The 27197-nt window shown below is 37.2% G+C and overlaps 1 protein-coding gene across 1 annotated transcript in view; it reads right to left on the reverse strand.

Moving 5' to 3' along the window:
- The window catches only part of LOC136854154 (delta-sarcoglycan-like), a 28021-nt gene extending 9475 nt beyond the window's left edge, over positions 1-18546 (reverse strand). The window contains exons 1-6 of the mRNA XM_067130401.1: positions 18314-18546; positions 10796-11001; positions 8820-8891; positions 5753-5924; positions 3192-3314; positions 2880-2952 (exon numbers count right to left, since the gene is read on the reverse strand). Coding sequence (XP_066986502.1) covers positions 2880-2952; positions 3192-3314; positions 5753-5924; positions 8820-8891; positions 10796-11001; positions 18314-18368 — 701 coding nt within the window. The 5' untranslated portion in view covers positions 18369-18546. The remainder of the gene's footprint in view (positions 1-2879; positions 2953-3191; positions 3315-5752; positions 5925-8819; positions 8892-10795; positions 11002-18313) is intronic.
- Positions 18547-27197: the final 8651 nt, after the last annotated feature.

The raw sequence follows: 27197 nt of genomic DNA on the forward strand, positions 1-27197 counted from the left end.
TGCAGTGGCAGTTGCATGCTATCTTTGCATTATGTGACTGACTATCTACCCGCCGTAGTTTTATATATGACTTCAGGTTCTATGTTGGCTGGAAAAAGTCCAATTCCTTGGCTTATGTGGTTCAAACCCTTAGAAAAGGTTTGTGAATGTTGGGAATGTAATAATGAAAATGTCGTTTGGTGCTTTTTTTATGATGAATATTTTAGAAACATTAAAGTAGTATTTTGCAGGTTCACTTTTATGTAAAGAGCAATAATGGGTCAAATGGAACAGCGGCATCCATCTTTATCCCCATAATCCTAAGTCCAAAACAGAGAAGGCCTTTTGCCCCTTGTAGGCCTATTTCTTGCAGGGAGTTTTACCACGAATAAAAAGTTTTAAAATCATTAAAATATATACAATCTCTTGCCCTTATGTAAATCGGAACTCGGTAGGGTAAAGCCTCTGGTATACCAGAAGAAATAATTCTGTCACCAAAGAAACTAGGAAAAGTTTCCTCATTTTGGAAACGCCTCTGGAAAAGTACAGCATGCGGAAGAGAACTGGATTTCTTCCTTTGTTTCAGCGACAGTTGAAAACGTAGAAAATTTTCATTTTCGGCCTCGTTCTCGTCATTAAAAAGATTATGAGACTTGCTTCACTAAGGCGTAGAAAATTTTTGGGCTGAAGTGTGTTTGTAAATGAAACACATTAACACAACGTTCTTAAGGACGCGTAATAACGCCGTTTGAATGAAATAATGAATGAGAAAGCAAGTTAAAAACAACCGATAAGATTGTAAACTTTTGAAAGAAGAAATAATACTTTTAACTTCAAACAATTCATCGTGTAAATTTTTGAAAGAAGAAATAATAATTTTAACTTCAAATAACTGACCTCTATTTACATCAGATGGTTTTCACCTTTCAAAAACTTTTAGTCTCTTATGGTCGTATCTAGATAGCGCTGCACACACATTGCACATTCCTCTTTTATTTGATGAAATTGAATCAAGAACAGTGTATTTCGTTAACCTAATCCTCACTCCCACTTCAAGTCTTTTGTCACTTCAGTAAGTTGACCTCTTTCTTTTTTCCCACCACTTTTGTTTTGCTGTCAGTCCTATGCGCCGAGAGTCTGTATCCTCTTTCCTTTTGGATATTCATGTAACCTCTGTCAGATTGCTTGCCCCCTGTCCACCTCACTCCGTCTTTTGTCTTTATTCTTACCCGGCTTTTCTTACCCTGTTCCTTTTATCCTTTCTTCTCTCGAGATTTCCATTAATGTGTTAACAGTGCTATTCGGAATTCCATTGTAATTACAAGTTATCAAGTAACAAATGTTTACTGGGATATATGCATATGTTTGTATGTATATAGATGTGTGTGTATATATATATTATGTATACATATATGTATGTATATATATACATACATACACACTATTATACGCAATATATATGTATATAATTACTATTATAGTTAAATAAAGTGCGCGTGATTCTAGCTGAGGAGGCATTGGCCTTCATGAAACATTAGAATGTTTTTAACTAATTTATCCATCTTTAAATTTTAGCTTTATTCAAGAGTTAATCTTATTTGCTCTGCTGTTATGCTTAGGATTCAGTAATCGTCTTTGAGGAAATTCCTCCGCTTTGATCTCTCGTTTGCGGCCCTTTGAAATTATTCAAACTAATAAGATTATTTCGTGTCAAAGGGATTCTAGATGTATTCCATAGGCGATGGTTGGTTGGTGACTCTCTCCCGGTGAGTTTTTTGTTGTCATTTACATTATGGTTTCTGACTTTCACAGATGTTATTTTATTCTCCTCCAAAGGTTTGATTAAGTTATGGTATGCGCAAGACCATCGTGCGGCGTTAATTTCAGCGTATAATTTTATCGTATGCAGTCCTTATTGATCCGTCTTGAAAGCTTGTCATTATTTAGAGAAATAATGCTTGCTTACTTCACAAACAGTGTAGTGGCGAAAAAGTCTGAATATCCCTCAGTAGCTTTTAGTAATTCATAAACAAATGTAAATGAGGCTTATGACGGCTATAGTAATAGTTGTTCTTCAAGAAGACTCCTTAAATGTTAGTCATTTTATATAATTAATTGCGTTGATTATTTATAAAGGTCCTGTTGTAATAAAAAGTAGCTCGGCTTTTTTTAGTTGATTTAATCTTTAAAATCGAAGGTTTCCACTGGACTAATAGCCAGAAAATGTTCTTCGGAAATACAAGCGTCTAACTATAAACCGGAAACGAGTTGTGCATTACATTAATCTATATAATTATCCTTCCTTGCATTGTAAAAGCTGTTACTTTTCTTTTCTTAAGGGCTCTTTCCCAAATCAGCATTTTGAGAATATTTGTGCGCTGGCTTTCTCAGTTACCCGTGCTGGAGGAATTTCCGTTTTCGTACTTAATCATTCCAGCCAAAACCTCTCAAAACGTTTAAAGTTCCCCCTTGCTCTACGGATTAGTTTGCAGATATTTTCACTATTCACTCTTGTTCGTTTTACCTTTCGCCTATGTCCTTCGCAATCTCTGATATGTTTATGTAATTCTCTTAGGATGGAGGAAACTAGATTTGCTATAGTGCTTTCCAGACCTGTTATCTTAAATATGTCTTGTGCCATCCACTCCTATTTTTTACCAAACTGAACACTTCTATCGACATTTTGGGCTTAGAAATAAACAGCAATATATTTTGGTAGGATCCCATTGAGAGCTTGGGTAAAAGACTTGAGTCTGCATCTGAAATGCTGGATTTGCCTGTCTCGGTCTCCACGTCATTAAAGAAACACAAGGGGCAAGGGCTCTCTTTCTTCAGTTCACGGCATATTGTTTTTATATTTCAAGGTCATTGAAAAATGAAGTACTTATCCCTTGGCTTACCTCATTACATGAACTCCTTTTGAATAGAGGTTAGGTGTCTGCATTGACCCCATAAACTTTGCCCCTTCGTTGCCTGAAAATATTTTGTAGATGTAATTTGGATATAAATTATTTAGCAATAAAATTACATTTTTTTTTTTTTTTTACTTTTTTACGGGCCTATGGAATTGACAACCAAGCGGCCTAAGTTAGCCCAGCCCATGAGATATGTTTTAAAAGAAGAAAAATGAGTTTAGTCCCAAGTAGAGCTACATATCCGCTTCTGGGCGTAAAAAAAATGAGAAGAACGTTTGCTTAACTGTAAATACACACCGATAACTGTGAACCTCTTGGACCCAACGTACGTTCCCTTTCCATCTGTGCGGAAGATCTCCTTGCCTGAATGGTGGTCTCGTACGACGAACTTCTTTGTTCCAGCAAGTATGTTGTCAACATCTGTCAATGTCAGAAGATGCATATTTAGTGGTTTTCAACTTATATGATCTCTCTCTCTCTCTCTCTCTCTCTCTCTCTCTCTCTCTCTCTCTCTCTCTCTCTCTCTCTCTCTCTCGTCACATAAAATATGGAATCCTTAATTTTCCCAAGTATTCAGTCAGAGGTCATTTACATGGAATCACTAGAGATTCTCTCTCTCTCTCTCTCTCTCTCTCTCTCTCTCTTTCTCTCTCTCTCTCTCTCTCTCTCTCTCTCTCTTTTCTCTAAGTTATGGAATCCTCAATTTCTGCAGGTATTTAAGTAATTTAAGTAGAGGCCATTTACATTAGAATCTCTCTCTCTCTCTCTCTCTCTCTCTCTCTCTCTCTCTCTCTCTCTCTCTCTCTCTCTCTCTCTCTCTCTCTGAAAATATGGAATTCTTAATTTCTCCAAGTATTCAGTTAGAGTCATACAGTGAAATCACGAGGCAGCAATTTAAAGCCAAAGTTGTCCGCTTCTGTCACGAGAGAATCCCCTCTCTCTCTCTCTCTCTCTCTCTCTCTCTCTCTCTCTCTCTCTCTCTCTCTCTCTCTCTCTCTCTCTCTGTCACACACACACACACACACACACAACTTTTCCCATTAAAACAATGAGCTTAATGATGATTACATTTCCTTTGTTATTGATGTATGCTGCTGACTTGCACAGCTATCAACTTAATTTGGAATCATTTGTTACGCGGTTGTCCCTGGGACCATGGACCCAAGACGTTTAATCTCGTAATATCGTGATCAAGAGTTCTTTTTAATCTCTTCGGTTTAATCGTGCGGTTGTGAACTTTTTCCGTTTTATTGTTAAACTGAAGAAAAAATTAAATGGTTATTACGGTTACGTGCGAATAAGGACAGAAAAATCATACCTTGCGGATAAATAAAAGTTTTTTAATAGTTACTGATGTATAATACTCATACCTCTATATCGAGATCTTTATCCGGGATGCGGAAAGTAAGCAGGTTATCAGCTGATGTGTTATTATTGGAATTGAACACTTGAGTCGTCGTTAGCCATTTTGTTCCGACACCAGTCTACAGAAGCCAGTCAATCTTAGTAATAGGAAGACAATTACGTTGTCCAAAGTGTGGACTGGTTGACAGGAAGGGTGTCTGGTAATATCATATCGAGTTCACTGAGATGCAGTTGAAAGGTTAGCTGGCTATTTATACGTTAATGCAATTGCACCAAGGGGTCCCTCTTACAAGGGTTATCCAGAAACGTCTGGGCTATACCCAGAAAGTATCACAAAAGAAAAACAGCTTTTGTATTATTTTTCAGCAGTTCCATAACTTGGTCCAGTGATGTTCAAGCATTGCATCTCTTTCCGGAGGATAGTTTCATCCTGAGCCTGCAGACACTGCCCCACAGAGTGAAGACTTAATTGTTATTCCAAAATGGTTAACACAAAGGTTGGATCTGACTTTGGGTCGTGGAAGCAGGGGTATGAGGCAACTATTGAAAGCCAATGTTGCCCGCTTCTGCCACTGCCACCTGCTCGATATGAGACAAGGACATTGCCTTAGAACAATAGAACGCCTACTCGCAGATTTATCTCTCATATTTATTGCTTCATTCATCTGTCACAGTTTTAGTGTGCGTTGTATCCTATTAATGAGTAGGTTTACCATAAAGCAAAACACGGCTAGCCCTTCGCTTGAGTTTTTGAGAGGTGGAGAACTAAAGTATTAAAATGATTTGACTTGGTCAAAGAGGTGAACCCTGTCTTACTCTGTGTATTAGTATATAGATGAGTCAGTAGTGTCCTGGAATCATCCACTGTGATCTTCCTCGGTTCTGATGTTAACATTTGTTGTGCCCACCATGTAGACAATTTGGTCATTCCTTAGATGTCTTTTAAAATAGTGTTCATTGAACCAGCTCTTATGCCCGTGGTCTCTGTTATCTGTTGAACAGTGAGAAGTCTTGAATTAAAATATGTGACGAATGGTTAATGTTTTTAATGTTTTTAACACCCAGACCGAACTGATTTCATGTGTTATCCCTTCCCTACTTGAATTCAGTAGTCCTTCAAAGAATCCTTAGGAGATCGTACCTTGTTTATCCATTTTTTTTTTTTTTTTTTTTTTTTTGTTCATTTTGAGAAAATTTGCTTGCACCTAGGGACTTTCAGCGGGCCCCACCTGCAATTAACGAAGGCAAACAAGCCTCATGCATAGTCAAGTGATATTAGTTATTACCATTCTTTCTGGGCGAGGGAGAGAATTATAAAATATGACCCTCATAAGTGTAGGTTTAGCAGGTAAATTATACAGTGACACCATTGCAACGACAACATTAATGTAGATATTGGTAGACAGGTAGGTTTTCCAGTGCTGCAGGGGCAGCTAGAACACTTTATGTTAGATTGCCAAGTAATAAGTATTCTTAAAATCAAAAACTCTTACCAAGGTGTAGGTATGCAGGTAGGTTGTCTAGTGATTGATCGCTGGCTGTGAAATTTCCATCTTCAATTTCTGTAAGACTGTCTTGTTCCTCGGACGTGTGAATAGTCAGGTTAAAATACCCATTGATGGGAATATCTTCCCCTTTTCTGCTCATGATGCTCGCCACCGTCATCTGTAAAATGACAGCAAAAATTATTGTGAAGTGTTTCCAATAACAAAATGAATTATAAACCTTTCATGGTAAACCTAAATCTATTCATCCCACGTGAAGGGGAAGCTCTTGCCTTCCTCCAACAAGAAAGATTTTGTCTTTGTGAGTGTCTTGCAAAGAAGGAATAACAGAACTTTCGACCGTGAATCTTTCATTAAATAAATATTATAATTTTTTTGGTAACAAAATAGCTCCCCACCTTAAATAGCTCCTTATCTTTTGTCCTAAGTAATCTCTTAATTCAGTGTTAATAGAAATTGTAAAATGATAGTTCAGCAATAAGAAACGGTAACTATAGGCGACCACCGAGCCAGCGGACAACATAATTGTAACTGTAACATGTGACTTTTTCACTGAAAGTCGCACAACAAAAAACAGTGAAACTAGAAATTGCGCATAAAATGATAGATTACACACATACACGTCAATATTCGGTAGAATTTTGTGTTCGAGCATCGCTTGTTATGAAAAATTAAGTATACGAAGAGCAGCTTGAGAAAACGAATAACTGTTGACCTCTTGCCTCTTATTCCGACCTGTCTCCTAATATTGCCTCGTGAGCTAATTGGTCATTTCTTTGCTGTCGATCTTCGGTCATGAAATTCGTATTGAATTAATATGGAGATGTAGTTCACTTAAGATATCATTTTAGCAGTTTTATTTGATTGTGTCTGTGGAATATGTGTGTAAAACCTCAGGAGCGTGAGAGAGAGAGAGAGAGAGAGAGAGAGAGAGAGAGAGAGAGAGAGAGAGAGAGAGAGCTTTGGACATGAAGATTTTCAATGATAGGAAATAAATAAGTCACATGGCACCACAATTTTCACTCTGCGTCAATTTATAGCTTTGATGTTCGCAAATGGTTCGACCTGAAATATTTTTATGGCATTTCCTATGCTCTTTCCACTGGGCAGCTGTTGGAACCTGAGAGCAACTGCACCCAATTGGAAGTCATACGCATATGCAGGACTCAGCAATGGGTATACAACTGGTTATTCGTTTTACTACGGAGTTAGTGAAGTTAAATTTCTGACTCACGTCGGTAAATATTTTATTCCTTCTCTCGCTGTTAGTTGAGAGTTCAAGGAAACGAAATGTTAAATTCCACCAGTCCTCTTTGACGTCAGTGTATTGGGCTTGGATTTATTTTCACTTTTTTTTTAATCAAATCAATGTGGCTCGTTTTGATTATCTTGCCCTTAAGAGATTTATATTATGGTATACATTGTGCGTTAGTATAGTAAAAAAAAAAAAAAAAATATATATATATATATATATATATATATATATATATATATATATATATATATATATTGAATAATATTTTGAGTTTGGGTGTTTGTGGTAAACGCCAAGTCCACTTTCTTTCTGCTCTTTCTTTCGTCGTCTTTGTACAAAAAATGTCTATTTCGTGTCTTAATTCTTACTATCCTTAGGAGAAAATTAAAGCTCTTTAGGCACTTTTTTTGGTTAATAATTTTTTTACGATTTCCTCAGTAATTACCTTCTTATGAAAAACAAGGACCTAGTTTCCTTCAAGGCTTTCTTCTTTGATGGATCTTCAGTAGTGGTGTTTGATTAAATGGTTAAAAAAAGCTCGCATTGTTTTGGTCTTTCCCACGTAAGTTTGGGAGAGGCTTTCCCAAAGCGTCATCCTTGCTGGCCTGGGAATGTCTGTGAACCTGCAGTAGTTTTTGCATAGTCGAGATGCACAATTCCCTATACCCGCAGGAGGGTAGTGCCGTTAGTGCCCATCGCCCGTTGCTCTGTAAGGCATTACTTAAGGTTCTTTGCAACGTCCTTTCGGCCCCTAGCTCCAAGCCCTTTCATTCCTTTTGCTGTACCTCCGTTCACATCTTCTTTCTCCCATCTTACTTTCCTCCCTCTCCTAACAACAATTGCTTCATAGTGCAACAGCGGGGTCTCCTTCCTGTTAAACCTGTGAAATCTTCTTTACTCTCAATTTCCTTTTGAGTGCTGAATGATCTCGAGTATCTACGTTTGGCCTATGACCTGAATTTTATATTCCATTCCATAATTCCCTTATTAACTTGATCATCTCTCGTGGTGTCTTTGTTATGATGTTGATCAGAGCTAGTATACCATTTATCAATCGCCTTTGTATTCTTTGCTTGATGGTCGTGGTGCTTTACGCTTTACCATTAAGGATTTTCAAAACGTTTCCAAGTTCTTGGTGCGCTCTGCAAGTTGGACAATCAATTACGCTGTTCAGGTACTTTTTAGGGCACCCACTTTTCCCAGTGAAGCAAGAAGCCTTGTTTGTTCGGCTTTATGTAGACGGTGGTAGCACGTTTTTTTTGTCTTGATAGGAGAAAATTCTAACAACGTTTAAAATTTCTAATTCTGTGAAGATCGCTTCATGTAAAGCATTATTATTCAAGAAATTAAAAGTAATAATCATAATCATGTTCATGATCATCATCATCAAAATATTGGAAAGCAGTAAATGCATGGTTTGGGGGGATGAGAAGTCACAAAAATAGATTTAAAATGTGTGAGATGAAGATTTTCTGGTATTTTGAAGAAAGCGACCCCATTAGGATTGTATCGATTTACTTAAATTTTTTTAAAGACTGTGAAATTGAGATTCTGTAGATTTACAAAGCCTGTTATTGAATGCAGTTTGGGACTTCTTCAGAGTTGACGGTTTACTCCATGAACACTCATCGTTGATTTCTAATTCCCTAAAATTTACCGTCTGGTGATTGGGGTTAGCAGTTGTATCTGTCAGTGAATTTTCCTGCAGCGTTGAATCCTTTGTTTTAAGTGACAGTCATGGCGAAGCAGCCTTAGTTTCTGGACAACCTTAATCTCTACTTTTTCTTGATGCTTCCTCACCTTTTGAGAGATGTCTGACACCCCTTGCATTTCCAGGCCGCCTATCTTGACGTGCAATAGTCCCATGCCATCCTGAAAGAAAGGGTAACACGAGTCAAGAATTTGGTAATCTGTTTAGACCTTAATGATCAGTAACTTCTTTAATTCTCCTAGTGAGATGTGACATAACGAAAGTGTTACGTAACTGTAAAAGATTGAAAACCCTCAAATAAAGAAAAAATGGGTGTTAAAACTGATACTGTCAATGGATATAAGGGTCAACTTACTGTTGATAGCTTGCTTTCCTTTGCAGTTGAGAAAAGGATACGGTTTTGCTTATGTTAGATATGTTAAATGCGTAACCTGTTGATTGTAAGAATTGCATTTAAAACTTATCATCTATCGCATGGTTTTGCGCTATTTTGAGTCCGTGTGTGTGGGTAAATATATCTCACGTCTGTTATTTCAAAGTAAGCGTATGCCTTACTCGCATATATTTTTTTTTAATTTTTGTATGAGAAGAGACAATAACTGCACGTTTTTTTTTTTTGAAACATCAATTCAGAAGGGAAGAAAATCGTTGCACCTTCATAGTTATTTTGTGAATATGTATTTTTTATGATGAAATCTAACACCTCAGCATGGAATCAGGTTCTTTAAATAAGGAACATGCCGCACATTTTAAATCAGAAAGCATATCCCTAGCATCATTTGCAAAGTCCCTCGATTCGTCCCAACAGTGTTTTTCATCCCAGTCTGGACATCATCCTCGTGTAAGACTCGCAGTCCGATGCTGAGCAGTGGAATGGAATCTTCCGCATCGGCCGAACCCCATTCCGTTGAGCTCAGCCGATCATCTGTTATGACAAGAGGATAGAGTCGTCGGAGAAGAAACTAGGTGATTTGCTCCGATGCGCGGCTGTAAATCTGATGGTATTGGCAATCTCTAAATTTGTGAAGTGTGTTCACTTGTTATTGACTTTCTCTCTCTCTCTCTCTCTCTCTCTCTCTCTCTCTCTCTCTCTCTCTCTCTCTCTCTCTCTCTCTCTCTCTCTCTCATTGCTGTTTTTTTTAACTTTAGAATTTGGGGTAAAATTTATGCCAAGTTTAAAACAAAGGCTTATTCGTTACTGTGATAAGTCTCTCTCTCTCTCTCTCTCTCTCTCTCTCTCTCTCTCTCTCTCTCTCTCTCTCTCTCTCTCTCTCTCCTCTTAATTTTATTCTTCCTGCTGATGAAGTTAATAATACTGTCTTTGGCCAGTAATATTTTTCAGCATGCAAAAATATTACTTGAATTTCCTTGGAATTTCAAATATAAGTGTCAAGTGAGTTTTTCGTGTTCCTCGTCGATCAGAGGTTGCTAAAACTCCATATGAATTATTGACGTAAAACTGAAACCCAGTGAAAGGTGAATAAGTAAAAGTCATACCAGTATCTGATATGTGGTAAATCTGCAGCACGCCAAGTATTACGCTAAGTTTTTGACCCTTCGATGGTAAACATAGATCGTTACAACTGCGAATTCCAGTTTTATTCGTGATGTTTTCATGTTGTACAGTGCCTAATGCAGAAGTACTCTGATCTCGTCGTCATCGTTAAAACTACTAAAAGTGAACATAGGTTGAACTAAAGGGTGATCGTAAATGAGTCCTTAGTATTCCTAAATACAGCTGCCACGAAATCCGTTCCTCTATCTGCTATTTTTAGGGGATAATCGTGAAAGCACTGCATCCGTTTAATTCAGTCTTTATAAGGAATAAGATGATAAATTTTACTCGTAGAGTTATGAATAAGCATACATTTTATGTATGCTTTTGAATCTCGTTGAGATGAATAAGTATGACATTTGAGTAGTAGCAGCAGAGGGTAAAAGGAAAAATTGCCAAATTTATGAATTTTCATCGAAACAAATTTTTTTTGGGTCAGATTTAAGAATGAAAATGAAAAGTTTGAAGATTTTACCGTTAACTGTACTAATTAATTGTATTTGTACTTACCACGTTGAAGTACACAGTCTTCAGAATCCACAAAGTGAGCGAGAGGTTAACAACCGATAGGGCAAGGAGTGCCAGCAGTAGGATGTAAAGGCACCTTCTCCGCCAACCGGAAGTAGCCACGCGGACATTGTGACCTCCTACGACGATCGTGGCCGATCCTGAATCACCTCCCCAGTCCACCTGAGGCCGGTACCCTTGCACGACACCTGGTGATGGAATAGGGAGGTCACGGATGGTGTTCATTTAATAACATACCATCATGTATCATCAAATGCATTGTGAAACAAAAGAGAGAATCTATGTTAAACAATGTTGGTGCCAGCACACATCCCTGCTTGACACTACAGTATACAGCGGAAGGAGTTTTAATCGAGTGGTGAACTTCAATCAAATAGGCATTCATTGACGAGAATATTCTTAGTGAGAAGACTGCATACTGATGAACCCCTGACATTGAGAACTGTTTTGGGAAATTTCACGAAGGCTCTATTTTCCCACAGATCAAGATTAAATACCCAATGACAGCCTTTCTTGAACATTCTCAAAGATTTTAAACTTTTGAAACTGAAGTTTTCTCCTTGAGATGGGGAGAGTGGAAATTGGGCTGCCAGTGCTCTGATCGAGAAAACTTTTGGTGAATAAAAGAGGACGAAGATAAATAGCAGATGAGATCTGTCAGACGGTAACATACCCCGCCCATTTGCGCAGTTCAGGGTCGGCCATCGGCGTATTTCATCCTTCCAGGTCAAAAGTCTGTCTATTTCATCGATTTTTTTTTAACACCCCAGCCACCTTCCATTTATACCCCTTCCTTTAAAATAAAAAAAAAATATTAATTTTGATTCTTGTATCTAAAAGTCTTTGCCATTGCAGAACGGCAGTTAGTGGTGTCATTGGGAATAACGTTTAATTGTTTTTCCTTTTTCTAAGGAAATTATTGGCCTTATAATCTTTTACATAAGTTTTTAAAATTTCTTGCCTAGGATTGTACAGTGTTTATTTACAATGCATAGGTATGATGAGTCGAAAATGTTTAGGGAAAATCGACTGGCCCGACTTTGGCATTGCGAATTGAATATGACAAAGTTTCCAGCTCATTTCTTTCAGGTACTCATGAGTAAATTTCTGTTCTTATAAGGAAAGGAACTTGAATACTGAAGCATATCATTCAAAGCCTCTTGGAGCACCACTCGCCCAGTCAAGTCGTGTATAAGGTAGTAAATTAAAGTTGCGCTTCTCCGTATTTTAATTATCCAGTCGTCAGACATTAAAAGTTACCAGCCCTCAAATGACGAATGGCAGTTTTTCTTCGTCTTCACAGGATACTGTACGGCAGTGGAAGACCTGGTTTATATTACCAGATCTTCCACCCTTAATTCACCAGCAGGGTAACAAATATAATAGTTTTCCTTGGGAAATTCAGTGCTTGGGTTAGCCCTCATCTGTAGACCTTGTTCAAATGTAATACCTTTGTCTTCATAAAATAGCATCATAATCCTTTAATCTTCATTGTATTTTTTGAACAAAGTCTATGATATTTGGTTTTATCTTTGTATGCCTTTGCTTGAGATGCCTTAGAGTAGAGGTGAAAGATCTCGCAGTCCGGTATTTCACTTTCCGCGTGTTCAGATACTCAGTTTCTCTATTTTATCGCTTCTTAGTACCTATGAATAGTTATATGTATACACACATACAAAAACGCACACACACTTATATATATGTGTGTGTATATACAGTATGTGTGTATGTGTGTAGTGTGGACTGAGCGCAAGCACATACGGCAGACGTAGAGGGAGTATGTAGTACAGCACGACGAAAGCACAATCAATCGATTTTTAGTAGACCAAGGGCTATTAACCTTTCGACCCCTGTCCCCTTCACTCCCGCTGAGTTCAATCTTGCACATCCGTCGCATATTCTCCTTCTGTACATCCACTGTCTTCCTTAATGAATTTATATAATATATATATATATATATATATATATATATATATATATATATATATATATATAAAACTGCGGATATGATATATCGACTCCTTTCGTTGGTTTTTAGTTTTCATAAAAAAAAGAGGTTTTTTGTTTGAAAATAAATTTATAACTCGTTCCAAAAGAATCTTCTGCAGTGAACAACTCCATTGATCTTTTGAATTTTGCCTTACTCTCAAGAGTAGTGCTGCCACAAAATTTTTGTTTTGAACCAGAAATTAAAATAATTCAATTAAGAGTGTGGCTTAAAATAAAGTAGAGATAGAAATTAAGGAAATTTTTTTTCTATTAGATGAGATTTCCTGTTGGTGTTTAAGTTGATGCAAAGTCATGGAGAACGTTTATGATGAATCGACATTTTTATCTTCGTTTTTTGAGCAAGTCGTTTGATGGCGCTTGTACTGTTGGAGGAAAATAGTTGAGGGCTGTTCAATCCTTGCATTGTCTTAAATCAGTTTAGAACGTCAGAAACATCACACCTAGACCTTCAGTGTGGCTTCACTGTTATAAAGGATTATGGTTAGAGGAAAAAGAGATGAGTCACAGAATGGGTTGAACAAAGAAGGCAGTAGGGTTTGTGCAAAAGATTGGGAAGAGACTTGAAGTGCATATTGAAAACAAGGTTGAACTGTAAGAAGGGAAAAAAACATTTCCTTATGGATATGTGGACGTTGAATGCGAATGAAAGGCAAAAGGCTGAAGTGACAACTGATTGCTTTTTACTTATTAGGTGAAAGGAAGTTGTTCTGTGCTATGATAGAATGTTTACGTCTTAATGTAAATTGAGAGGGAAGTTCCAATAAAAATAAGGGAGACGGAGAGAAAAATGAAAGCAAAACTGGACCCCTAGAGACTCGATGGACTACCTCCAGAAAACGGGAAGATTATAGGAATTAGGGATAAATTCCAAAGGGTAGCAGTAACGGGGACAAAATGGTCAGTCTAAACAACAGGAAGACCAACTTGGCATTTTCGTCAAGTTTTAGTATTTCAGATCAGCTTGAATATATGCTCAGCAGGTTTGCATCATTTCTGTCCCGAAAACGTTGCAGTGATTTCTGAAAACGATTCGTCCAGTCAAAAAGTCCTGAGTGTAATGTGAACATTCAAAATTCCCCCGTGCGCCAGATCTCTCCAGATCTTAGTTGAAAACATGTTGGCGGCGGAAACCGAAACTGGATTAGAAGCCACGAAGGAAAAGCTAACAACATTGTTGATATTTAGTGGCAACGAAAGGTTTACAAAGTTGACAGAGGTATCAAAGACGTTAGAAATACGTCCCCTCTACCACCCCCCTTCCCAACATATCCATCCTACGCATACCACGATTACCTCTCTCTCTCTCTCTCTCTCTCTCTCTCTCTCTCTCTCTCTCTCTCTCTCTCTCTGTATCAGTCTCTTCTCTCCCGCCTGTATCTGGAGGAGTGCCAAGTCTCGGCTCCTCCTTCGTCCCTCTCTTTCCTCTTGCCGACTTTCTCTTCCTTTTCCTTTGTCGTTTACATTGAACCGTTGCACAGTTCTGTTTCCTGTCGTGGGTCAACGAATGAAGTTGGTTAAATAGAGAGAGATTCATTTTAGTGATAGCATTTCTTGGCTTTCGTTCTATAGGTTACATAAGTGTTACATAGAGATGCTTTCTTTCTGATGGTTACACAGATGTTACATAGAATGACTCGTTCTAATGTTTACACCGTTTGTTCATAGAATGGTGTTTGTTCTTTTGGTTACGTGAATGTTACATAATGACTGTCGTTCTGTTTGTTACACGAATGTTACGTAGATTGCTATTTGTTCTGTTGGTTACAGAATATCCGTATGTGTGATGGTTACACGAATACTGTATTAAATGGCTTATACTTTCTGATGGCCAAACGATTCTTACATAGAATGAATCGTCCTCTTGGTAACATCAGTGTTACACATAATGACTTTCATTTTGATAGTCACATTAATGTTACATGGAGTGAATACAGTCATCTTGTTTTAAATCACACAAATGATGGATATATGTGGGAAGGAATTTGGTATTGAGGAGGGAGAAATAAAAAGGCAATCTCAATATTATTAAATTTAATATTCCTTGCGTTAGCGTTTAATGTTCAAAAGGAAGCCTATACAAGATGGAACGTTGCCAGTAGCTGGGTCTCAATAACTGTAAACTCGCTCATTCAATTGAGAGCTGTATGACAAGAATGTACTTCTGAATTTATAACCACTCGTAGATACACGTATTGTACATCACGCGAACCACGGCAGCAAGAGTTCATGATAAATAGTTGCTGTCACACTGAAGCACACTTTCTCGGTTGGAAATATTGTTATAAAAACATGTATGTTAAACCATTTTAGCATTTTTTGAAAGTTGTATAATTATATATATATATATATATATATATTATTATTATTATTATTCAGAAGATGAAACATATTCAAATGTTTCATATTCATTGACTTGAAATTCAAGCTTCCAAAGAATGTGGTTTTCATTAGGAAGAAGTAAGAGGAGGTAAAGGGAAATACAGAATGAAGAGATCCCACATATTAAAAAAAATTAATAGATTAACAAACAGATCAAAATGTATTAAAATGCAAGGAGAATAGTACTAGGGTAGTAATGCACTGAACCCTCGCTTGAACTTCTGAAGTTCCAGTTGCACGAAATCCTCTGGGAGGCTGTTCCACATTCCAACGGTGTGAGGAATAAAGGACCTCTGGAACTGAGAAGTTCGACAGCGAGGCACATTCACTGCATACTGGTGCTGATGTTTAGTGAATATATTTATAATATATGTATATATATATTATATATTATATATATATATATATATATATATATATATATATATATATATATATATATATATATATATTATTCTGGGGGGGTGACAGGAAAGGATTATACCTAAAATGCAATTTTAATTATAGCTTGAGTATTAAGCCTTTACTCTTGGCATTGATTATTATTCAACTTGTTGAAATTCAGTGGGAATAACCTTTCTAAGCAAGCTTCCATAGTATAGGATGGACATATTTAAAATAAATTGCATATGAGATATGTCAAAACTATCAGGAAAAATTGCATCACACTAAAGTGGCATTAATGCATCATGCTTTGTATTTCTTGAATGATTTTATTATTCAAACTACGGTTGAATTCAGAAAAGTGTGTCTTTTTGAAATTTTAGTCATCCTTGACTTTGATCAAACTTGGAAAATATCTTCGTATATCATATTTTCATATGAAAAAAGGGGAGCAGAACGTATTACATAAACAGGAAAGTAATTCTGAAATAACTACTAAAGATGTTCAGAGCAGCTGGGAGTTCTCTCAAGTTTAATCTGTTGGACTAGAACTGTGAAAATCCACAAAAGGGCCCGGAGGCATATAATAAGATTACTGTAGATTGAACTTCCGACTTTTATCTTGTTAAGAGTGTAGTTCTTCAAATGTAAGGCTCTATCGACGCTGCTATGGCTTTCATAATCTTAAAACTTAATTAAGTTAGGAATACAAGAGAGAGATAAGGGTATAAAAGAGAGGAAAACAAAAAGAGTTAATGTTATCACTTTGAAATTCACTGGAATATAAAGAGAATAGCTTGATAACCATCATCGTAAAATTTGCTAAAAACAATATTCAGTAACTAAAAGAGAAAAGCTCTATATACTCGTAGGATAATCTTTTACTAAGTTGACCATTGCCAGGATGGCCTCCTCCACTTCGGCTTAAACAGTGCCAGGCGTACTCTAGGGCTTGGTTGTTTAACTGCGAAAGCAACCATTGTCTAGTAGTATGGCTTTGTACTGTCTGGTAGGAAGGCTTTGTGCTTTCTGGTAGGATGGCTTTGTGCCGTCTGGTAGAAAGGTTTTGTGCTGTCTGGTAGGATGGCTCTGTGCTGTCTGGTAGTATGGCTTTGTGCTGTCTGGTAGAATGGCTTTGTGCTGTCTGGTAGGATGGCTTTGCGCTGTTTAGTAGAATGGCTTTGTGCTGTCTTGTAGTATGGTTTCGTGCTGTCTGGTAGTATGGCTTTGTTCTGTCTAGTAGGATGGCTTTGTGCTGTCTGGTAGTTGGTTTTGTACTGTCTGGTAATATGGCTTTGTGCTGTCTGGTAGGATGGCTTTGTGCTGTCTGGTAGGATGGTTTTGTGCTGTCTGGTGGGATGGTTTTGTGCTGTCTGGTAGGATGGTTCTGTGCTGTCTGTTACTATGACTTTGTGCTGTCTGGTAGCATGGCTTTGTGCTGTCTGGCAGGATGGCTTTGTGCTGTCTGTAACTGCAGGAACACTAGTGAAGTTGATGTTGATGTTTTTAGTTTTACAAAGCTAGAGAAGTCTTCGGAGAACTATTGTGCATGGTGGACTCCTATGTCGTGTACCAGAGCTGAGAACTTGTCAGACAACATTCCCACTTTCTTTCTTCCAGCTTGCTGTCTAACCACTCTAACTGCAACTTCTTAGTGCAGTTGTGGCGTTTTCTCCCAGTTTCACCTTTAGATCTTTGAACTCCAACTCATTTATTTTTCGGATCTCTTTATTTTGCCGACCAGCCACTGCAACTCCCTTTCTTGCTTAGCACTGAGTGGGTGAAAGTGCATGGCTTTATAACTTAAATTTCACGATTCATTCATTCCTAACAAACAACACCCTTTTTTGCTATTTGCTTTCGAAATATTTGACTCTTCATCCTTGGCCTTCGAGGGACCAGAACTAGAAGCAATAGCATCATTTCCGAATGAACGGTAATATACAGCTTAAAATGGTACCCACTGGCAACGCCACCATCTCGTTCGGAAATACCCACTTATTCAAAAGAATCTATATATTCAGTCTCAATTGCCGACATACCACCAGTTGAGCTCGAGCCATCTTCGTGACCAATAATGTTAATTTTCATGTTTGTTATCTTAGGTTCAGATCGTGACTTCAAACTGACAGATGGCAGTTCTGTAGCTGATGAATCATATTTGCGTGCTAAAACTTTAATCAAATCGCAGATGACAAGCGATATTTTCTAGACGGTGGTATATATTTTAAGATTCTTTATTAAAACTACAGTTTCGCAGACATATTTTGCTTGATCTTTAATCACATCTGCGTAATAAAGGCTGTAATTAAACACCAAAGCACATATCGTCTTGTTTTGACCTGTTTCTCCACTGATGTACAAGCCATACGTTTTTGTATTTTACACCTTTTTTTGTTGTTGTAGCTCTACTTTCCTTTTATTTTATGGATGTTGATGTGTTTCTATTCAGAGTATCGCCATTGTATACCACACTTCTCTTCGCTATGTTTTTTTTTTTTTTTTCATACTTGGGCATTCTATTTTGGTAATGATGACGATAATTCAAACGCAGAGGAATTGAAGAGGGACTCGTGTTGTCGTCCCTCGAAAATAGAAGCCATCGTTTTTATACCATCTTGCCCAAGCCCTCGTTATTATTTACCCTCTTGGCGAGACCCGCTGTGGTTCTTTGGGCATTCTGTTCGCTTTCTTCAAAATATTTCTTTTTCGCTTTTATTTACTTACCGACGATTCTCGTGCCAACGCCCACATGGTTTTGCCGTAAATCCACTGGTAACATAGTATACAGAGTCAATAAACAGAATCACTTCACTTTAGCAAGTTATAGCTGGCGCACGGCATAGTACCACCACTCTGTATGCCCTGGCGCCATGCGCCAACTAACCGCCCGTCGGCCTCTTGCAGTCTCTCTGAGCATATAGGCTTCAGCAGCTCAATCTGTGCCCAGAATGTTAGTGGCCAGGTTCTCTCTCTCTCTCTCTCTCTCTCTCTCTCTCTCTCTCTCTCTCTCTCTCTCTCTCTCCATGGGTACCGTTAAGAAGTGCTAGAGTACATGAACACCTGGGATTCGTTCCTGCATGCAGTTCATAAAGACTTACAAATTACATTTTTTTTTATTTCCTTGAACAGACTGGATTTTTCTGGTTATGCCAGATTTGGTAACTGGATAAATAGGAAAATTGCCATGGCTTATACCAGGATTCGTATTCAAAGTGAATAATGGGAATTTGATGGGAGTGTCAAATCTCCGATAGAGTTGGGACTTGAGAGGTATTGGCACACTCTGTCATACTGCTTGAGGGAGCATTACCTCAAGGGTTAGGCCATGGGTTTCAGGCGTAGGTTGAAAGGCGGCGTTTTGCCAATTTTTATTAGTTTCGCATATGTAAAAGTACGAAGAGGAATGAGTATGATCTGAGTGATTGTTTCTCGAAATTTGTTTTATATATCTTCTTACTCCTAACTGTGTATTTCCAGTGTCGATTACCATAATCATGTGACGCCAGACGACAAAAATTATCAATCAACGAATATCAAGTGGGTTATACTTACTTTTACCCAACTAGTTTTACTTATGCTGTTCCTCTAGGGCACGGCATGGGTGAACATCTGTTGATACAGCTCTCGCCTGTCATTAATCGAGAATAGAACTTCATGGCAGTTCTCCAAATAATTTTTCTTTTAACCCGCTCCTGTCAGCCTCGTCACGATTTCTTAGTTAGCAACAGTGGCCCTCAAAACCAAATCAGTCAAGCTCTGGGCCAAAGAGGAAACATTTTTTAAAAAGAAAAAAAAAATTACTCTGAAGACATAAATAATGATTGGAGTTTTTAGGCACTGTCTCAGGATACACTTTTGACCTCGGACCGAAGATGGAGATAGTTTTGAAATACTTATGGTTACAACAAGGCTTTTAAGAAGATTGTTCGACCTTGACGTCAAGCACTCGCTGGTCGAGCACCTCAGTTCTGAGCCTTAGAGGACATTTTCTCTTGAATTGCTTTATCTAATAAGTGTAGGATAAGTTATGTTTAATACCAGTGGTATTTTTAAATTGGTAGGGGGATGCATTCTGTCTCATGTAATTGCTATTTCAAGCTTTATTTCTATTTTATGGTGTAGCATAAATAACAGTGAAATAAAATTTTAAAATATTGACTCTAAGTAAGCAGGAAATTAAACTGAATTAAACGTCAGAACATATGGAGGAATAGGAACCTATATATATATATATATATATATATATATATATATATATATATATATATAATAAAAAATCTAAAGGCATATATATATATATATATATATATATATATATATATATATATATATATATATATATATATATATATATATATATATATATATATATATATATATATATATATATAATGTAACATATATATACAGTACATATATATATATATATATATATATATATATATATATATATATATATATATATATTGTGTGTGTGTGTGTGTGTGTGTGTGTCTGTTACATTGAATAGAAGATGAATGCGCGTGAAATTCACCGTACTTATTTTAAATAATGCTAAGTAGTAGTTGATAAAAAAATTTAATGCCATTTATTGTAGTTAACGGATAATAACGAAGAATGAAGTGGTAGACTCCAATGAAATCACAGCGTTGAGAGAGAGAGAGAGAGAGAGAGAGAGAGAGATTACCCGTAGGTCTGCCTTCTGTTATTGCAGCGATGATTATTGTATTATCTCAGCAGGAAAACTTAGTTATTTATCTTGCAAGTACAGGAAGTTCGTTACGGAATCAGCCGCCGTGAAGCAGCGGGTAGGGTATCCTGCAAGGTCTAAAGTAGGCGTGACCTTGGTTTCTTTAAGTCCCCTTTCAAAAAATAATATAGAAAATAGGAATGCTTGTCAAATAACCGTTTTCTTTAGACAGATTCAGGGGGGACTCGTGCAAAATATTCCATGCTCATGTTCCGTGTCATAGATTGCATATCTAGAAATAAAATTGTGCCACGTTTTGTTAAACTCGTTAATACCAGAAAGCTGAATTTTTTCCTTAATTTGTATTAGAGTATATAAGTTTTTTACTTCAATGCTTGGGTGAGTTTCAAGGTTCACAATTTAGGGCATTTTAAAAAAAAATGTTTAAAAATCACGGTTTACTTAGGCTAACGCTATAACGTTAATGTTATCATTTTTACGGTACTACTGCATCTGCTATATCCTTTTTCAGAGGTGTGCAGCTACACACACACAGACACACGTGTGTGTGTGTGTGTGTGCATATATATATATATATATATATATATATATATATATATATATATATATATATATATATATATATATATATATATATATATATATATATTATCTATATATATATTTAAGTTTTTCCTATGATTTTAGTTTGAGATATTCTCTGTGAGACAGGTAGCAACAATTTAAGGTAATTTAGCCTTGTGATTCTGACTTCGTGGGTCCAGGAAAACGTAAAAAAGAGGAAAACAAAGGGGAATTTCATATGAGCGTAGGGCTCTTATTACTGAGGGAATTATTACGTAAAACACGTGGGCAAATTTAAAGGAGTGTATTTACATAAATGACATCAGTATGGGAAAGAGGAACATAAATAGATTATTGATCCTGAAGGGGATTCCTACGAGATGAATGAAACTGGGGGATTCCAGACACAGTCCGAGAAGCTTCCACGAAATAGGGTCCCTCTGAAATGAGAGATATGCACATTATACGCCAGTACTGAAAATAGACAAAAGAATAATGAATTCGACTGCACTGAGGGTGCCAAAGGACTTCGATGGAGTAATAAAGACTTAATACTGCCGATGCAAGAGGCGCACGGACATTAGACAAGGGATTCGTTGATTAATGGCGCTCACTTCAAATAAATGTTACAAGGACCAAGCGTGACTGAATGGCGGTCTTCCAGGGCACATTACCGTAAGACAAACGTGGAAAGTGGTCCGTGGATGACTTGCTATTTCCGAGGGCGAGTTCTTCCACGTGTTAGGATGCAAGGGAACGGCGATGGGACTTCTCGAAGAAGGGCAACGCGTGGGTAAAGCGAGCACGTGGCTTGCGGTCGAAGGGCACGAGGAGAAAGTATACTTGGAAAAGGGCCACGTGGTTAGCTAAGGACACTGCCAAGGGCAGGTGGCTTGGTCCTTCTTCACTCCCTGACTTCCACCCCGCGTGTGTGAGACAGAAGCCTTGTGTGTTCTGCTTTTATCTCCTCCTATGGGGCAGGGGCACTTCCAACATATGGGGGTGTTGAATCATCTTCCAGCTGATGCCCGCAGGGGAGTTTTGCCTGTAAGAAAACCCACCAGACAGAGATCACTTTTGCCTTGAAGAAAGATCTGTTTGGAAGGGAGTGGCTTTTAATCTTTTAAACCCTTGTATTCAGACCGTGCTAAGTCGATAGACAGATGGTCTATCGATCGGGCGGCTGGCAGTAAATGAAACAACAACACAACCAACAACAACAAACGAGGGGGAGGCAATTTGCTAGCGAATTCTTGCTAATCATAATAATAATATATATATATATATATATATATATATATATATATATATATATATATATATATATATATATTTATCATATCATATATGATTATTTATCATATCACCGTGATTCATATACAATCATATATATATATATATATTTTCATATATGTTACCGAATTTTTTAGTTGATAATAAGTCCACCGTCCCGTGATATATATATCATATATATAAGATATATATATATATATATATATATATATATATATATATGTATATATATATATCCACCCACCTCTATATATTATGACTATTTATCACATCACCGTGATTCATATACAATCAGAAAGCTACAAACGTCCTTTAATATCCAATTCGCTCTACCTCGGAAATAATATATTTTCATATATGTTACCCAAGGGGAATTTTTTTAGTTGATAATAAGTCCACCGTCCCGTGGGGTCGAACCAGCGATGGACGAGGAATCAGGACTACAGGGACGCACTAACGCAGTCGGCCACAAGAGAGGTATAAGTGAATATCATCTCCCATCAACTCACCCGTCGAACTCAGGTGTTTTGCGTTTGGAGACGCGATATCCACCCACCTCTGCCATGTTGACCGTGTAGTGCGTTTGTCGCATCGTAGCCATATTATGACTATTTATCACATCACCGTGATTCATATACAGTCAGAAAGCTACAAACGTCCTTTAATATCCAATTCGCTCTACCTCGGAAATAATATATTTTCATATATGTTACCCAAGGGGAATTTTTTTAGTTGATAATAAGTCCACTGTCCCGTGGGGTCGAACCAGCGACGGACGAGGAATCAGGACTACAGGGACGCACTAACGCAGTCGGCCACAAGAGAGGTATAAGTGAATATCATCTCCCATCAACTCACCTGTCGAACTCAGGTGTTTTGCGTTTGGAGACGATATCCACCCACCTCTGCCATGTTGACCGTGTAGTGCGTTTGTCACACGTAGCCATATTATGACTATTTATCACATCACCGAGATTCATATACAATCAGAAAGCTACAAACGTCCTTTAATATCCAATTTGCTCTACCTCGGAAATAATATATTTTCATATATGTTACCGAAGGGGAATTTTTTTTTAGTTGATAATAAGTCCACCGTCCCGTGGGGTCGAACCAGCGACGGATGAGGAATCAGGACTACAGGGACGCACTAATGCAGTCGGCAGTTATGCAAGAATTGTGGCTGAGATGATGTTGCACATGTATTTGGGAATATAAATTGTTCATTATGGCAAAGCACACCCCTCTTCATCAAACAAATGGAACTTCACTTGTATGAAATGGAAATTTGGGCAGTACATGTCACCACAAGAACTTTCTTTAGAAGAGTAAAGCTAAAAACATTAGACTGGCATGGTGTCTGCAAAGATACTTGCAAATTTACATTTAAAGAATTAAAGTAAAGATAATACAACAAACAAGAAGAGCTCTGGTGAACATTTAGATAGAAGACCATTACCTGAAGTGACTTCTGAATTGCCAAGGCATAACAGACTAGTCAAAAGAAAATTTTCAGCAAAAATAAAAGCAAGATGAAAGAACAGAGCTTCTAGACAAATTTAGAGTCAGTAGAGGCACATCTTTCATTGAATAGGGAAAAACAAACTACTCTTGGTACTAGATCCCTTTCAAGGTGAAGCAAGCAGAATCTGGTCCTTTTAAGCACTAGCATTTGTTGATTTTGCCTCTCCTGAGACTCACATGGTTAACAAGGTTAAGAAAAAAAATATATGCATTTGCCACTGGAAAACACAACAACAGTAACCAAGTCATCTATTTCCGTGGAGACATGGATGCAGTAGAGAAGTCTGAAAAGATGGTTACTGCTTCAGCAATGGCGATACTTGCTGAACTTACCAAGGAGGCAGGTTGTTGAGCCACTCAAGGCCCTGCAAGCGAAATGCAAGCAAGACCTCCGGATAATAAAGGAATGGGTCCCAAATTCATGAAAAGGAACCATTCATACAAAAGATTCTATACTTTCTGAGCTGTATATTCCTTAATTCAATGGATGTCAGTAATACAGGAAACATTTTTAAATAATGGTACATGATATTTCCCCTATTTGTATTTCACTGATATTGCCTACATTTTTACTGCATTGCAGGAAACGACAACAGGTAGCTCAGAATATTCATTGTCCAGAGTAGTATGTCATCACTCTGCATATAACCCAAATATTGAAAAAAAAGTTTCTGGTGTGTTGTCTCCCAAGATTAATAGATTCTATAGATTTTTATGTTGACGTAGTATCTTTGTTGATGAGTGCAAGCTTAATAATACAGTGCTTGTTCCAAAGAGAAGCATATCTGCAGACTGCAGTAACTACATGCCAATTTCTGTTCTTCCTGTGCTCTCCAAAATTGCTGAAAAACTTGTTTTCTGGGCTCGACCTGTGTCTTTGTTGCGGCTCACCCAATTTGGGAATTTGGGAATAGAGAGATCTATCGGACGAAGGCCTGTGATAGTGGAATCCGCTCACCCCTAGTGCATACCGACACCGTTATGGTGTTCGCTCCGGGGGTAGTAACCCTGGCAGTGTGGATAGCTTTTTTCTCTGGTATATTTAGCAATATTTATGCCTAGAAATGAGTGCTATTGGAACCATTTCACTGGGTGTCACAGGTCTTCCCCCAGAAATAGATTTTTCCTTTGTCAAAATCCCTTTTTAAGCCACACTATAAGTATGTGGAATCTAAAGGATTGTTAGCAGATAGTCAATATTCATATAGAAAGCAGTTAGGTACCTGCAATGTTCTTTTAGACTTGACATGCCATTTGCAAGGGAACCTTGATAGGGGTTTTGATTGCAGAGTAATTAAAATAGATTTTAATGCTGTTTTCCATATAGTAAATCACAAAGCATTTATTTATAAACTTCAGAATCTTGGAGTGGGTGGATGTGTTTTAAGATTACTTCAAGATATCCATACAGGTAGGCAGCAGCGAGTTGCTGTTGGTGGGATCTTTAGTGAACCAAGACCTATTGTGTCCGGAGTTCTGCAGGGTAGTGTTCTTGGTCCACTATTATTTTTAGTGTAACAAGCAATAAGGTTGTTGGCCTGGAAAACAAGATTGTTCAGTATGCCAATGATGCAACACTTGTGGGTGTAGTAGTCTCCACTTATGAGAAATGAAGTGGCCCCTGGCCTCAACTGGGACATGGACTGGATCAGTGAATGGCGTTGTCAGTGGGGTGTGAGGATGAACTCCAGTAAAACAAAAACACTATCAATTAACAGATCTCATTCAGATTTTCCACCCCATCCTCCCCTTCAGGTGGATGGGACTTTGCTAAATGAGTCTGAAGCTTTAACTATTCTAGATGCAACTTTTGACTTTCATCTTACTTTTGAGAAACATCTGATGAAAGTTTCAGCAAATGCCACACAAAAGTTAAATATTGTTTGTAAGGCCTCATATATTTATAACAGTGATAAAATCAGTGATGATTACTTTCTCTCCAAGATTTTCAAGTAGGTTTTAAGTTTTTGGAGGAAAGTGGCTCTTTATTTATAGTTAGTAGTGAAGTTTTATAAATTTTTTTCGTAGGGATGTGAGGAGAGTATTTATTAGGATTGAATGTTTCCATGGAAAATTTTTTTATTAAAGTCTTTTTCTAAATAGCCTACCTTTCTTGCCCAAATTATATATTTACAGCATTAATGTTTATAATTATGCTTAGGACAAACAGTAAAATTTATTAATGTGGTAACCACATCAATTATTATTAGTCATTATTTTTTATTTTTCATGTCTTAAAGTAACAAGCAACTGATAGAGCAACTTGATGGTTCATTTCATTCTATCTTCATGATGTTATTCAGCATGCTTAAAGATGGACCTTCATTTTTACAAGAAAATGAAGAACACTGCTCACTTTGACTACATACCACCTATGGGTAGTTCCAGCTAACAACCAAGTTTGATTTCAACAGCTGCTCTTGTATTGTCAGCCATATTCACAAGTCCCATTACTGAAAGTCATGTAAGACTGGTATTAATCGTAGTATAATACACATATAAAATATGAGTTATGTAATGATAATTTAACAGCAGATCTCCTATCCGGTAAAAACCATAGAGTGTGTCATTCAAAAAAATTGATTAATGGCAGGATGTACTCATACAAGGATTGTACATGCATCACACTAAGTACTGTAGGAGCATTAAAGCAATTACTAAATGTTTATTTTGTGTTCCACACAGCAGTTTCCATGTACTTGGCTTATGTCCCTATCAGAAATTTAAAATTTATTTTGTTTTTACATCAACAGCTGTTCTATGTTTATGAAAATTCCAGAACTCTCTCCACAACCCTTCATGTTGTCAAAAGAAAATCATTCTTTTAAGTTGCTCCATGTCATTAGAATTCACTCACAGATTCACATTTCAACTTTACTGTCCAGAAAGCAAAACGAGTTTTACACTTTATAATGAAGTGATAATGCTCAAATGAACAGATGTTTTACAAAGATTGCAAAAGTTAGATTCTGCAATGAAGTATTCTACAGTTAGGGATAAAATTAACAGCTTTACCATGCTTCAACAGACATGGAAAAAGATCTACGTGGCCTCAGTTTCTTATTGAAAAGAAAACCATATATTTGCCTGTTGTTGATTGCAGGCTCTCTACACATGATTGTTACAGGCCTATGATAATCAAAGTTTTCTTTTTTTGTTTTCTTCATTCAAAATGCCATAATTCAGTTACTATTATCAGTCATATTATCAACTAAAGCATATGCTGTATACATGCAATAATTATATTATTACTGTACAGTACTGCAGTGCATTGTCATAGGCAAAGATACGATACATAATACTGTGCTGTAATACAATAAATTTTCAGTAAATATAGAAAATGGCATGGAAATTTTCACCTTTGTGCATTATTGGATATGGATTGTATTGTAAGAAAAAGTCATGGAAGAAATATTGTAAAGAATTATGTTGGTGATTATACTTTATCTTGTAATGATTATTTTTTAAATGACTGCCAAGAAATTTGCAGGTTTAAAGGGAAATTAATACAAATGC

Source organism: Macrobrachium rosenbergii, chromosome 28 (genome assembly GCF_040412425.1).
Source record: "Macrobrachium rosenbergii isolate ZJJX-2024 chromosome 28, ASM4041242v1, whole genome shotgun sequence".
Classification (NCBI taxonomy): domain Eukaryota; kingdom Metazoa; phylum Arthropoda; class Malacostraca; order Decapoda; family Palaemonidae; genus Macrobrachium; species Macrobrachium rosenbergii.